Genomic DNA, 15,725 nt, shown 5'->3' with positions numbered 1-15,725 from the left:
GACTACAAGACTTAAAAACAGTTTTTACCACCAAGCCATACGACACCTCAACCACAACACTTAAACACACACAACACAGCACTCAGAAGCTACCCTGCAGCTTCACAAGTACTCTGTTTAATCTGCACTGGTCACTTCACTTTATTGTTATTGATATTTATATTTAAAAAGTGCAATACTGTAATTTTCTGCTGCTCATTCCTGTGCAATATCCCATCTGCCCTCCCGTCATATTTCTTTTCAAGATTTTCTTATTTAATCACTAGTGTACATATATTTATATTTATAGATACATATATATTTAGTCATCTTTTCTCTTTTACCATGTCTCTCTAATATTTTGCTCTTTACTATTTTTTTATTTTTTATTTTATTTTATTTTATTATATTTTGTTATATTTTCTCCTACTGTATCATGCTGCTGAGTGACTGCTGCTCGTCAAACACATTTCATTGCAATGTTGACCCTGTGCTAACTTGGATATGACAAATAAAACTGAAAACTGGGAATCCCCGGCAGCCTACGTCTATTGCAGCATAACTAAGGGAGGATTCAGGGTCACCTGGTCCAGCCCTAACTATATGCTTTAGCAAAAGGAAAGTTTTAAGCCTAATCTTGAAAGTAGAGATAGTGTCTGTCTCCCGAATCCAAACTGGAAGCTGGTTCCACAGAAGAGGGGCCTGAAAACTGAAGGCTCTCCCTCCCATTCTACTTTTAAATACTCTAGGAACAGCAAGTAGGCCTGCAGAGCGAGAGCGAAGTGCTCTAATAGGGTGATATGGCACTACAAGGTCATTAAGATAAGATGGGGCCTGATTATTTAAGACCTTGTATGTGAGGAGCAGGATTTTGAATTCAATTCTGGATTTAACAGGAAGCCAATGAAGGGAGCCAAAACAGGAGAAATATGCTCTCTCTTTCTAGTCCCTGTCAGGACTCTTGCTGCAGCATTTTGGATCAGCTGAAGGCTTTTCAGCGAGTTTTTAGGACATCCTGATAATAAAGAATTACAGTAGTCCAGCCTGGAAGTAATAAATGCATGAACTAGTTTTTCAGCGTCACTCTGAGACAGGATATTTCTAATTTTAAAGATATTGCGCAAATGGAAGAAAGAAGTCCTACATATTTGTTTAATATGTGCGTTGAAGGACATGTCCTGGTCAAAAATGACTCCAAGGTTCCTCACAGCATTACTGAAGGCCAAGGTAATGCCATCCAGAGTAAGAATCTGGTTAGATACCATATTTCTAAGATTTTCAGGGCCAAGTATAATAACTTCAGTTTTATCTGAATTAAGAAGCAGAAAGTTAGCGGCCATCCAGGTCTTATGTCTTTAAGGCATTCCTGCAGTTTAACTAATTGGTGTGTGTTACCCGGCTTCATGGATAGATAGAGCTGCGTGTCATCTGCATAGCAGTGAAAATTTATGCTATGTCTTCTAATGATGCTGCCTAGGGGAAGCATGTATAATGTAAATGAATTGGTCCTAGCACCGAACCCTGTGGAACACCATAATTGACCTTAGTGTGTGAAGAGGACTCTCCATTTACTTGAACAAATTGGAGTCTATTAGACAGATATGATACAAACCACTGCAGCACAGTACCTGTAATACCTACAGCATGTTCTAATCGCTCTAATAGGATATTATGGTCAACAGTATCAAACGCAGCACTAAGGTCTAGCAGGACAAGCACAGAGATGAGTCCACTGTCAGAGGCCATAAGAAGATCATTTGTAACCTTCACTAAAGCTGTTTCTGTGCTGTGATGAGCTCTGAAACCTGACTGAAACTCTTCAGATAAGCCATTCTCTGCAGATGACCTGTTAGCTGTTTGACAACTACTCCAACACTTCCAGTGTTAAGAGCCCAGACCATTTTTTACCGTCATAAAAACCATGGGACAGTCAATTCTGAAACATTAACAGAAAGTGTCCTCAATGTGTAAAGGGGCAGTGACACCTGTGTCACTGTGGGTGCTTAATATATACATTTTAAATTGTTATTGATCCCTTTACCCCGAATCCTAAAGTATATATTTATTTTCTTACTCTTCTTATATTTGTTGTTTGTTTACTTGCACTGCTGTAACTGGAGCCTCGTCGTCTCGTCTCTCTACATACTGGACTGTATGTAGCGGAGATGACAATAAAGTTTACTTTGACTTCAGCAGCGCGCAGGCGCACCGAGAGCTCTCGCGCTCACTTTTCAGGTATAGAATTTCGAAAAAACATCAGTGCAAATTATAAGTCTGTATCATGATGTCTGGTGTTTTCGTGTTGTTGGTTTGTTTTAATTTTGTTTATTTTGCGAGTTGGTTATTAGATGCTGCTCCAGTCAGCCAGAGAATCCCCCGCCGCCCCGCCCTCTCCTCCCTGTGCTGCAAGAAGCAGGCGCACCTCGCAAACGGAGGGCGCCCTTACTCCCAGCAAATGGGCGATAGAAAACCGATCGGTGCCTATGCCATTCCCAATATGCGCTGGCTGATGTCGGGGCAGCATGAGTATGAGCAATTTATTTATTTATTTATTTTGCCGATGCCCGTGATGCCGCCCCCACCAGGATGCGCCCCGGTCAACTGCCCGTGTCGCCCGTATCTAAAACCGCTACTGATTGTAACATTGTAAATATAATGTTACAATTTTACATTATGTTAAATTGTAACATAATGTAAAATTGCAACATTGTAAACATAATGTTACAATTTTACATTAAAATTGCAACATTGTAAACATAATGTTACAATTTTACATTATGTTACAATTTAACATAATGTAAAATTGTAACATTGTAAACATAATGTTACAATTTTACATTATGTTACAATTTAAAATTGTAACATTATGTTTACAATGTTGCAATTTTAATGTAAAATTGTAACATTATGTTTACAATGTTACAATTTTACATTATGTTACAATTTAACATAATGTAAATTGTAACATTATGTTTACAATGTTGCAATTTTACATTATGTTACTGTCAGAGTCGGACGGTGCCCCGACCGGTCGACCTGTGTGTGTGTTTGTTCTCCTCTCTCTCGCTCTGCTTTTTCTCCGGCTCCGCTGCGATTGTCACGCGGTCGCGTAGCAACGGAAGACCTCAGACCCGGAAGTGCTGCCGCTCTGAGCTGCCTCACCTGCGACCGATTTGTCGCCAGCTACTGCCAATTATCCACCATCGTTGGCAGGGCTGTTTAACGGTGTGGCTGAGTGACAGACAGCGCTGGAGTATTGCACCAAGCCTGGAAGCGAACGAGACAGAAGGGGAGACTTCACTGATTCTCTGGAGTTTTGTGGACACACGAGGGGAGACGGGGAGAGGAGCACTGAAGGGACTTGCACTGTGGATAACTGTGGATTGGTTTTGGCTTCACTGTAAATAAAGACACTGTTCAACTTAAACGAGAGGTCAGCGTCTGGGTTCGCTAACTCACCACCCTTAACAGTTACAATTTAACATAATGTAAAATTGTAACATTATGTTTACAATGTTACAATTTTACATTGTGTTAAATTGTAACATAATGCTTAACAGATAATGGTTATCCTTTTTTTATATCATACACAATTGTCTTTTTCACAGGTATTGATGGTAATTTGCAGTGGTTTAGTATTGATTGAAATACCTGTGAAGTCCTGTTGGTTTTTAATGATGATTTTATTGTTGCTTCAATATTATCCAAGGTTGCAAACGTGGTGGAAAATCAGAATCAGAATTTAACATTGATCCAACATCAGACCCTAACATTGTTTCAATATAGGACAGCGAACTGGATGAAAGTGACAGCGAGTACGAGAGGATCCCAGAGTCAGGCCTGAGGAACAGTTGTGTTTGTGTGTGTGTGTGTGTGTGTGTGTGTGTGTTTGTGTGTGTGTGTGTGCGTGTGTGAGTGTGTGAGTGTGTGTGTGAGTGTGAGTGTGCGTGCCCTCACAGAAGGAAGGTCACAGCAGGAGCTTTTTCAAACGCATTTCCAATCATTTTTTTACAAGAAGTGTGGCTCATACAATGGTATAAATGTATTATTTGCGATACTTTATAAATATGAAACTCTAAAGATTTTGAGTTCATGCACATTGTGAAACAAGAATCTAAATATTTTGTGTCACAATGATTTCTATAAAGCATGTTGTTTATGGGCATAATGTGACAAATCTTTTGCGGGCCCTATTAATGATCAATGGTAATTGAAGAGGAAGCTGAACCCAGGCTCTGGACATTTTCATGACAAGTGACAGCGCAGACATCTACTAATGAGAGAACATGTTTTATCATCATAAAGACTGTGATATGAAGCATCGTTAAAGTGTCACTTCAGTAATGTTGACTCGTGTTTTTAATAGATGACTTTAAAACACTAAACTCTAATTTCTGTGGTTTATTTTAAGTTTACAGAATATAACATGTGGTAAGACGATGAGTTTTACTTCTCACAGGTCGTGTTATGTGTATCTATTTATCATGTATGCTACTTTGCTCTGTGGACTGTAAAATGTTTCATTGTGTTCATGAAATAAACCAGACTTTCACCGTCTGCATCTTTTACTGTTTTTCTGCTTTTGTTCACTCCAAGTTTGACAAACCCACAGATATCCAGAGTTAACTTGCTAACAATGTGGAGCAGTCTCAGTGTATTTAGCTGCTTTTTCCCTAAACACAACCAACTGAGAGAAACGCTTGTAGTCCTCACTTTGGTCATTTTGAACACTGAAGGAGATTTGTTCCATAGACACCTTATACTAGTGTTTCCTGCACTTAATCCATCACTACTATGTTCTATTAAAATTCAGATTCCTTTTATAGTTTGGAGTGAAATTTGTTAAACCGTTGCTTAATGTGACAGAAGTACACGTCACTCTTTACTAACACATTTGTAGATAAGTTTATTGCTGAACCACACAACTAGCAGTCTCACACACTCTTTAGGGTTTTGAAGTTTTGTGTGTAATGGTTTAGTCTATCAAACCTTACTCTTTTCTCCCCAGTATCACAACAGTATGACTCCCAAAGTACGGATCAGTAAACAACCAATGATTCTAAAGCCAGAACAGAAAGATACGGTTGGAAGATGCATGATTGCGTTTTTATGATGCATAGTAAAACTATACCCCCTCTTCTTCTTCTCTGTGTTGTTGTTGTTCTTGTGTGTGTGTGTGTGTGTGTGTGTGTGTGTGTGTGTGTGTGTGTGTGTGTGTGTGTGTGTGTGTGTTTTGTTTGTTTGTTTTGTTTTTTTAAGGTCGGGTTTCTGAATCCAGTGAAGGTACGTCCACTGAGGATCTGCGCCTCACGCTCCGCATAAGAGAGGTGGAGACCCGAAACAGGCAGCTGGAGGTGCAGGCTATGCATCTCCGTATCAGGGCTCTTGAGCTTGAAAAGGGCTCAGCTGGTGTTTCCCCGACGTCATCAAGCACAAGTGCTTCTTCTTCTGCCAGCTTTGACATAAGTAAGCACATCAAGTTGGTTCCCCCGTTTCGTGAGTCTGAGGTAGACTCTTATTTTAGAGCATTCGAGCGCATAGCCGCTGCTTTGAAGTGGCCGAAGGAGTTTTGGTCCCTCTTACTTCAATGTAAGCTTGTGGGAAAAGCCCAGGAAGTGTGGTCAAGCCTGTCTATTGAGCAGAGTTTAGATTATGAAACTCTTAAGAAAACTGTGTTGCATGCATATGAACTTGTCCCTGAAGCATATCGGCAGAAATTTAGGAATCTTAATAAAACTGCTAACCAGACTTTTGTTGAGTTTGCGCGAGAAAAGAATGTGTTATTTGAGAAATGGTGTTGTTCATGTAAAGTTAAAACCGTGGAAGAGTTGAAAACTCTTATTTTGCTGGAGGACTTTAAAAAATGTTTGCCAGAACGCATAGTGACCTATTTAAACGAGCAAAAGGTTTCATCTCTCACCAACGCAGCACTTTTGGCTGACGAGTTTGTTTTAACGCACAAAAGTGTGTTCTGTGCACAGAATTCGTTTCCGGAAATTTTCTCTGAACGAAAAAGGTCACCAAAAGCAGTGCGTAACAATATGCCTGCGTTTATTGCTAAATCAAACGGTCGCGAATGTTTTTATTGTCAGGACTCAGGACATTTAATTGCTGCGTGCCCGGTATTAAAGAGAAAAGAAGCGAGGGGCGCTAAATCTCCTGCAGGCGTGGGTTTGATTAAAACCGCTTGCTCGCCAAAGGTGCGCATGGAGGCTGAACAAAACCCGAAAACTGACAGCGACCCGCAGTTTCTACCATTTGTGTCACGCGGCTTTGTTTCGTTGACAGGTGAAGAAAATGATAAAGTGCCAGTCACAATCCTGAGAGATACGGGTGCGTATCACTCATTTTTACTAGAGTCTGTACTGCCTTTATCTGAGAAAACATCCTGTGGTTCCGACATACTAGTGTGGGGAATAAAAATGAGTGTGACCAAAGCCCCTCTGCATATGGTACACCTGCATTCGCCGTTAGTGTCGGGCTACGTTAAAGTCGCCGTGCGCCAGCGATTGCCAATTGAAGGAGTTTCCTTCATTCTGGGTAATGATCTAGCTGGTGGGCATGTTTTTCCCCCGCCAGAAGTCGTTGATGTTCCTGCCCTCGCTGCTGATTCAGGCTCACCCGCTTCAGAGGTGTTTCCTGCGTGCGCAATTACTCGTGCGCAGGCTCGTAAAATGGGTGAGATGGTGGACTTGTCGGGGTCGTTTATGGCAACGCTTGATGAAGACGACTCTTTTGTGTCACCCATTGAGTCTGTGAAAATATCAGCATGTGATGTTCCAGAAATGATTCCTGAAGACATTAATCAAAGCTTAAACATGTCCAGAGAAATGTCGATCAAAGCGCAGCAGGGTGACCCTTCACTGGTGCCTTGTTTTTCCTCTGTTGTGGACAGAGAGGCATCTAAAGCGCCAGTAAAATATTTCCTTGAGAACGGTGTGCTTTTGCGGTCTTGGTCTCCTGACTCGACTGATCTACACAGAGTAAATCAGGTACTGGTGCCAAAGGAATATAGACTCCAGATTCTCAGTCTCGCGCACGATGCCAGCTTAGCTGGACATCTTGGGGTCAAGAAGACGTATCACCGTGTATTACGTAACTTCTTTTGGCCTGGATTAAAATCGGATGTGGTGAAATATTGTCGCTCATGTCATACTTGCCAGGTAGTGGGAAAGCCAAATAAACCGATTCCACCAGCGCCTCTTCACCCTATTCCAGCGTTGGGTGAGCCATTTGAGAGGGTTCTGTTGGACTGTGTGGGCCCGTTGCCAAAATCGAAATCAGGCCACCAGTACATATTAACTGTAATGTGCGCTGCCACTCGCTTTCCAGAGGCAATCCCATTACGCACATTAAAGGCAAAGAACGTTGTGAAAGCCCTCACAAAATTCTTTTCAACTTTTGGGTTACCCAGAGTTGTTCAAACTGATCAGGGAACAAACTTTATGTCAAAGGTGTTTGCCCAGGTTTTGAAGGAGTTAAAAATTAAACATCAAAGGTCCAGCCCTTATCACCCAGAGAGTCAAGGTGCACTGGAACGATTTCATCAAACCCTAAAAACCATGTTGCGCAAATACTGCCTTGAATCAGGTAAAGACTGGGAGGAGGGACTTCCACTTCTGCTTTTTGCTGTTAGAGAAGCCACCCAGGAATCCCTTGGATTTAGTCCGGCTGACTTAGTTTTTGGACACACTGTGCGCGGTCCCCTGCGACTGCTTAAAGAAAAGTGGTTATCAGAGTCGCATCAAGCCGAACATAATGTGTTAGATTACGTTTGCAGTTTTAGAGAGCGTCTTTTCCGGGCATGTCAGCTGGCCCGTGAAAATTTGGAACAAACCCAAGGCAACATGAAAGCCCGGTATGATAAAAGGACGGTGGTCCGACATTTTGCTCCTGGTGAAAAGGTTCTGGTGTTGCTTCCTGTAGCGATAGACATTACTACAGCAGTCTTGCGTGTAAACCTTTTCCAAAGTGGCTAGCTTGCACTCTTTAGTGGCTTAATATTCACGGAGAGAAAATAACGATAGCCATCTTCCTTTTGGCCTGGGAACCACACTGGCCATTTATTGCGCATGCTCACAAGAGAAAACAATCTCGTGCACGCAGGCACGCACCTCTCTGACGTCATCTCGTCACTTGGACATGACTTTGCTTATAGTGAAATACTTAACACTCCCACTCAAAGACATGTTCGTTGTTCTCTGTAATAGAAAATAGAACAAACAAAAAAAAATATACAGATATATTTTTCAATACTGGCCATACTCAAAAAAAACTTTGCATCGCTCCTTTGTTCATTTTTTTTTTTTTTTTTTTTTTTTTAGGATTCTCTGTGCTGATCCATTTTATTTTCCAAATAGATACTCCTTGAAACTCTCGAACTTGACCTTTGTCACTGACTTAGTAAGAACATCAGCTATCATATTTTCAGTAGGGCAGTACTCAATAGATATCTTTCCCTCAGTGTGCGCAGATCGAACAAAGTGAAACTTTATATCTATGTGTTTGCTCCTCTGTGTGCATACCGGGTTCTTTGATAAAGCTATCGCCCCCTGGTTGTCTTCATATATCTTAACAGGTACATGCTCTCTACTATCTACTCCTCTAAGTAGTTGTACAAGATACATACTTTCTTGGGTAGCAGCAGCCAGCGCCATATACTCTGCCTCACACGTAGATAGAGCTACTGTTGACTGTTTTCTGCTTTTCCAGGATATAACTGGACCATTTTCAGTTAGACTAAAACAGTATCCAGTTGTGCTCCTCCTGTCATCTTTATCTGACGCCCAGTCAGCATCACTGTACCCTTCAAGCTTTAGACCTTTCTCACTTTTGTGATAGTGAAGCTCTTGGTCTCTAGTACCCTTCAAATATCTCAATAGATGTTTTGCTGCAGACCAGTGCTGTTGTTTTGGTTCCGCAAGATGTTGTGATAATTTACTAACGATCCAGCTTAGATCGGGTCTGGTGCATGTCATAATGTAAATCAAGCTTCCCACCATCTCTCTGTACCCTGTAGGATCAATGATCTCTCCTTCACTGTCAAAACTTAACTTTTGCTCGCCTGGCGTGAATCTCGGTTTACAATCGGACATCCCCAATTTTGTCAGCACCTTTTCAATATGTCTTTTTTGAGTCATTTTAATCTCTCCCTCACCCTGTGAAAAATCGATGCCTAGAAAATGTTTAAGTGGACCCATGTCTTTCATCTTGAACCTTTTCTTTAACACCTCTTTCACATCCCTGAGTAAGGTGTTGTCACTTGCTGCTATGATCAAGTCATCTACCCACACTAATAGAATGACCTTCCCACTCTCAGAACCTCTGTTGTAGACACAATGATCAGCATCATTCTGGACAAAACCATTCTCTTCAAGGTAATCGTGCAGTAACAAGTTCCAGTTACGTCCCGACTGTTTTAAACCATACAGTGACTTGTTCAGTTTACACACTAAGTGTTCTCCTGTCTTGGATTTTACCTCAAAACCTTCTGGTTGCTCCACATAAACTTCACAGTCCATCGGAGCGTGGAGATAAGCAGTCTTTACGTCCATTTGGTGCAGTGTGAGGTCTTCCTGCACCGCCACCTGCATCAAAGCTCGAACAGACGTCATACTCGCTGTTGGTGAAAAAGTCTCTTTATAGTCAATCCCTTCTTTTTGTCCATATCCTTTTGCAACATACCTTGCTTTGTAAGTCTCAGATCCATCTGGGCTTTCCTTTACTGCATACACCCAACGGCCTCCCACTGCTTGTTTACCTTCTGGCAGCGGCATCAAAATAAAAGTCTCATTTTCCTTTAAAGAGTTCATTTCCTCTCTCATGGCATTTTTCCACATTTTTGATTTTTTAGAGTCCATGGCTTCTTTGAATGTTATTGGCACCCCATAAGCCACTTTATAGAAATAGTCTACACCTTCATCATCATCATTGTCACACTCAGTTTTGCATTGATAATCCTTTAAATACTCTGGAGCTTTTCTCTGTCTTGTAGGATATCTCACTTCTTCTCCTTCCTGAGTACTTTCTGTTGAATCTGCCCCTGTAAACTCATCTAGGTTTGGTTCTACACTCGCCTTTGGTTCTACTTCATTTTGGTCAACCATGTTTGGTGGTGTATTTTTGTGGATCTCAAAAACATTTCTGACGTCAAAATCTGTTTGTGTCTGACTGTCTGCACTACTTTTAGTAAGACATTTTATCAGCCTGTGTTTTTGGATCTTTCCTACTTCAGGATAGTAGACATTGTAGGCTGGGCTATATTTGTCATAGCCTAAGAAAATTCCCTTTTCACATCTAGAGTCCAGTTTCTTTTTATCCTGTTTGTACACGTAGCACTCAGAACCGAATACCTTCATGTTTGATAGGTCAGGTGTTTTTCCAGTGAATACACAGTAAGGAGTCTGTTCCAGTCGCCTACTGTAACATCTGTTGCGGATTTGGGCAGCTGTTTGCACAGCATACGTCCATAAATGCTTTGGGAGTTTGCTCTCCAACAGCATGCATCGTGACATCTCAAATAAGGTTCTCCAACCTCTTTCTGCAGTTCCGTTCTGGTGTGGTGAGTAGGGTGCACTAGTCTCGTGCCTTATCCCATTACTCCTGAGTAAAGTTTGGAACGGTTGCCCGGTAAACTCTGTACCATTGTCGGATCTTATACATTTTATCTTTCCATATGGAGCTACGTCTGCAATGAACTTTTCTGTAGCTTTTGTTGTGCCACTCTTTGCTTTTATAAAGTACGGAAAAATCATTCCACTGTAATCATCAGTAAATGTTATCGCATACTTGTACCCATCTTTGCCTACTGGCTCTATAGGGCCACATAAATCTGTGTGTACTAGCTCCAGTATAGTTTTAGCTTTAGCATCTGCCTGTCTGTTTCTGTTTTGTGTGAATTTTCCCTGTATGCAAACTTCACAGTTTTGGTTGGACCCTTCCTGTTTTCCTTTTATGGTCATGCCTTTAACCACCTTTTCAAGTTTTGCAACATCATCTAGGTTACAATGACCAAGTATTCTGTGCCAGGTCTGAATATCATGACAACCATATATCTCATCAACATTTTCATTTTCTACAGTGTTCAGGTAATACAGCCTACCGTACACCTTCACCTCAAATTTGGTTCCATTTTTGTGGAATAACCAGTTATCCCCATTCTTGAAATGGAGTTCGGCTCCGTTGGCTGTTGCTGCTTTAACTGAGAAAATGTTCTGAGGAAACGATGGGACGAAGAGTGCTTGCTTCAGCCTTGTTTTCACCTGCCGTCCCTCGCTGTCCAGGATGTAGATCTCTGCGTCGCCCCTCATCTTCGCCATTCCTTTCACCTTGGTTCCATCTGCAAGTTCGATCACGTGGTTCTCTGGTTTGAAGTTCTTGTCCACTGTCTTGAACTTTGTGGCGTCGTTAATCATGTGTGTGGTGGCACCGCAGTCTACTAAAAGACTTTTCTTTTCTTGTTGCATAGGACAGTCACTCATTTTAAAGAAACAAAAGGATGTAGCCTCTTCCTCTGCTTTATTCATGTAGTCACGTCCTCGTCCACGACCGCGTCCTCTTCCTCGTTGTGGTGTGCCCCAGTTTTGCTCCTCTCTCTTTAACTGGGGATCTGCAAGACAAGTCCTGGCCATGTGTCCCTTTTTACCACAGGTGTAGCACTCGATAGTAGCCATGTCCACTTTCTTTCCTCTCTGTCTTCCCCGCGACCTTGTCCCGCCGATGGTCTTCATCACGTTGTCCTCCTCTACACTCACGTCACTCCTCCCGTATCTTTCGGTACTCTCGTAACTCCGCAGTTTTGTTTTAAACTCGCTGAACGTTACCGTGTCATTTGTCTGAGTGATGTGCACGACAAAGGGTTTATATGAATCAGGTAGCCCTTTTACTACCATGGCTATCTGGAGTCCATCACTTATATTTTCATCAGCCCTTCTTAATGACGTGAATATAGTCTCTGCTCTGATAATATAGTCAGTTACTGTTTCTTTACTAGTCATCTGGAGGGAGGACAGTTCACAGTATAAACTTACGACACGTGGTTTGTCTTTTCCTGCATAGTGCTCGCGGAGAATCTCCAGCGCTTTTCTTCCGTTATTTCTTGCATCTCTCATGACCAGTGACAAACTCTTGTCATCCAAGCACTGTACCAGCTCTGCGTATGCTTCCCCGTTCTTCGCTTCGTCTTCGGCGCGGGCATCCTCGTCGTCCTCTGCTTCCTGCTGCAGGACAGCACCGAGGCCGCGCAACTCCATGTGCGCGAGGAACCGCGTTTCCCAGAGCTCGTAGTTTTTCTCATCGCCGTCGAATAAAAGCTTAAACCACCTTTGGCTGGTATGACTGGGCCCATAACCTGTAGCGATAGACATTACTACAGCAGTCTTGCGTGTAAACCTTTTCCAAAGTGGCTAGCTTGCACTCTTTAGTGGCTTAATATTCACGGAGAGAAAATAACGATAGCCATCTTCCTTTTGGCCTGGGAACCACACTGGCCATTTATTGCGCATGCTCACAAGAGAAAACAATCTCGTGCACGCAGGCACGCACCTCTCTGACGTCATCTCGTCACTTGGACATGACTTTGCTTATAGTGAAATACTTAACACTTCCTTTAGTCGGGTCTAGCCTCCATGCTCAGTTTTCCGGTCCCTATGAGGTGGACAAAAAGATTAGTGACACTAGCTACGCAGTAAAAACTCCTGATCGAAGGAGAAAATTGAGGGTTTGCCACGTTAACATGCTTAAACGCTATGCTTCTAGAGAGGATGCGGCAGCTGAAAAAACCTCACCCATAGCGCCTGTCTCTGTGTGTTCGGCACCACCACTGTATGTTTTGCAAGATGATGACTTGATTGAGAAGAGCGGTTGTATGCCTGTTGCCCGTTTGCGAAACTCAGAAGTGTTAGGAAACTTAGAATCTTTTCTGTCGCATCTGTCAGGTTCCGCCCGCAAAGATATCAGTGATCTGATCGAAGCTAATTTGCTGATTTTCTCTGACCATCCCCGGCAAACGTCTGTGCTGTTTCATGATATTGTTGTGGAAGTTGATAAGCCAATAAAACAACACGCTTATAGAGTGAATCCAACCAAGCGGATTTTAATGCAACAGGAAGTAGAGTACCTGGTTAAACATGGGTGAGCTGAGCCCAGTAACAGTGCGTGGAGTTCGCCCTGCATTTTGGTGCCGAAACCTGATAACACCCCACGTTTCTGTACCGATTTCAGAAAGGTTAATGCAGTCACAAAACCAGATTCCTTTCCTCTTCCCAGAATGGAGGACTGCATTGATCGTGTCGGCTCAGCTACATTTGTCACTAAATTAGACCTGTTAAAAGGGTATTGGCAAGTTCCGTTAACCCCCAGAGCTTCTGAAGTCTCCGCTTTTGTAACTCCAGATCATTTCCTCCAATATACTGTAATGCCCTTCGGGTTGCGAAACGCACCTGCAACATTCCAGCGTCTAATGCAGAGGGTATTGTGTGGAGTGAAAAACTGTGAGGCATACTTGGATGACATTGTCGTTTATTCTCCAACATGGTCAGAACATCTAGAAACGCTCTCTCAGGTGTTCAGACGTTTTTGCGAATCTTCTCTCACATTAAACCTCTCTAAGTGTGAGTTTGGGAAAGCCACCATTACTTATTTGGGGAAACAGGTCGGACAGGGGCAAGTGCGCCCTGTGACTGCGAAAGTACAGGCCATTGTTGATTTTCCTGTCCCGCAGACAAAAAGAGCTCTGCGTCGCTTTTTAGGAATGGCTGGTTTTTATCGAGGGTTTTGCAGAAATTTCTCTGATGTGGTTAGTCCCCTAACTGATCTTGTTAGCCCTTTAAAGCCTTTTATTTGGTCTCCAGCATGTCAGGTGGCATTCGAGTCTGCCAAGGCATTGTTGTGCAGTGCACCAGTGCTAGCTGCGCCGAATTTTGAGCGCTCTTTTAAATTAGAAGTAGATGCCAGCGCGTGTGGTGCAGGCGCTGTTTTATTATAGGAAGATGGTCGTGGCGTAGATCATCCCGTCTGCTACTTTTCGAAAAAGTTTAACAGACACCAGACCCATTATAGTACCATTGAAAAGGAGGCTCTTGCCTTACTACTTGCTTTACAGCACTTTGAGGTCTATGTTGGGTCAAGTGTTTTGCCCGTGCACGTGTTTACCGACCACAACCCACTGGTGTTTCTTTCCCAAATGCGCAATTCCAACCAAAGACTTATGCGCTGGTCCTTCTTACTGCAAGATTTTAACTTGGAGATCAGTTACAAGAAAGGGAAAGAGAATGTGTTGGCTGATACTCTGTCTAGGGCACTTTCTCCTTGAATTAAACATTTTGGTGGTAATGTTAATTCTTGGGTAAGGGGGTGTTACGACTGGGATTGTAATCATATGCAAATTTGAGTGTGCAGGTGCTCCTCCGTGGTTGGTGCATCCAGGGTGGATGGCTCGCACCGATTGGCTGACGACCGGGAGGCAGCGGATGAGAAGAGACCACCAGGGACTGCCATTCATTCATCCTCGGCCCAACCCAACCGGCAGACCGTTCACTGTGTCACTGTTACTATGTTGGTTAATGTAAGAGCATGTAGGGGTGGACCGCCTTTTTGTTTGATCAGTTTTCTCCTGTTTCTGTTAGGTAGGGAGGAAAGTGATTGTCGTTTGGTTTAGTTCTTTTGAGTAGGTAAGTTGTGTTTATTCCTGAGATAGGCTATCTTTTGTTTGTTGTTTTGGCCTTGGGTTCACCCTGAAGTTATGATATGCTCCCTTCCTTTGTTTAACTGCACTCATTGTAAATAAATCACTGTCACAAAATATTAAGTGTGTGACGTGCTGCTTGGGGTTGGACGGGGATGGATCACCCTTTATGTTGTGGTCTGGCCGCGCCTAGACGGGCCATAACACTGAATCTTTGAGGTGATTAAACTTAATCTAAGTCTGGTGTGACTTTTGAGAACATAAGGGTAATGGTGTTACTTTGTCTCTGTTAGAGCTCCCCCTGCTGGTCAGGGTGGCAGCAAAAAAAACATTTTTTGCAAGAGCTTTGTAAACACTGGCAATCCCACGTCTCCCAAACTGCCTACCACCTCATTTATTTCAAGCATCGGCTTATTAATTATCTCTCTGTTAGTCTCTACATCCTTCCTATAGCCGTTATGTGACATTTGGAAATTATCCTACAGACAATCGCACCAGATCTCTTGTTTTTTCTCTTTTCTTTTTGAAATTCAGCATATTCATGCAGGATAAGACCAACACTAAAAAGAGAAGATGAGAACCTGAAAGACATGTATTTCATGCTTCTAGATTATTTAATATTTTAGGGGTGGCTGTAGCTCAGGAGGTAGAGCAGGTCACCTACACCTACAGACAACGATGAGACGGCCTATAGAGAGGAGGTGATGGCACTGTACGAGTGGTGCCTGGAAAATAACCTGACTCTCAACATCAGCAAAACTAGAGAAATGATAGTGGACTACCGGAAACGACCAGTCAGGGAACACCAGCCCATCCACATCAACGGTGTCAAGGTCGAAAGGGTCAGCAGCTTCAAGTTCCTTGGAGTCAACATCACTGAGGACTTCTCCTGGACCCTCCACACAGACACTGCTATCAGGAAAGCTCGCCAGCAGCTTTACTTCCTGAGGAGGCTGAGGAAGTTTAGCATGAACGCCAACATCACCTCAAATTTTTACAGGTGTGCAATTGAGAGCTTGCTGACGAGCTGCATCACAGTTTTGGTACGGAAGCTGCTCTGCCA

The 15,725-nt window shown here is 42.8% G+C and overlaps 1 protein-coding gene across 5 annotated transcripts; it reads left to right on the top strand.

Moving 5' to 3' along the window:
• Positions 1-2,977: 2,977 nt before the first annotated feature.
• Positions 2,978-15,056, top strand: LOC109200501 (uncharacterized). 5 transcript variants are annotated; one of them, XR_002060669.2, is made up of 3 exons: positions 2,978-3,412; positions 5,239-5,445; positions 14,377-15,056. XR_002060669.2 is itself a non-coding variant. In XM_025904744.1 (2 exons), exons 1-2 carry the CDS (start codon positions 6,021-6,023, stop codon positions 14,544-14,546), a joined length of 1,719 nt encoding a protein of 572 aa, XP_025760529.1. In that variant the 5' UTR covers positions 5,457-6,020; the 3' UTR covers positions 14,547-15,056. The 5 variants fall into 5 exon arrangements, 2 of the variants coding, with proteins under 2 accessions (XP_025760529.1, XP_019211635.1); XR_002060670.2 differs by having other exon boundaries at positions 14,370-15,056; XR_002060671.2 differs by lacking the exons at positions 5,239-5,445; positions 14,377-15,056 and adding an exon at positions 3,766-3,859.
• The last annotated feature ends 669 nt before the right edge of the window (positions 15,057-15,725 follow it).

Source organism: Oreochromis niloticus, unplaced genomic scaffold (assembly GCF_001858045.2).
Source record: "Oreochromis niloticus isolate F11D_XX unplaced genomic scaffold, O_niloticus_UMD_NMBU tig00006667_pilon, whole genome shotgun sequence".
NCBI classification, from domain to species: domain Eukaryota; kingdom Metazoa; phylum Chordata; class Actinopteri; order Cichliformes; family Cichlidae; genus Oreochromis; species Oreochromis niloticus.
Note: the sequence above shows the minus strand (reverse complement) of the source record. Positions and strands in the feature narration are given on the sequence as shown.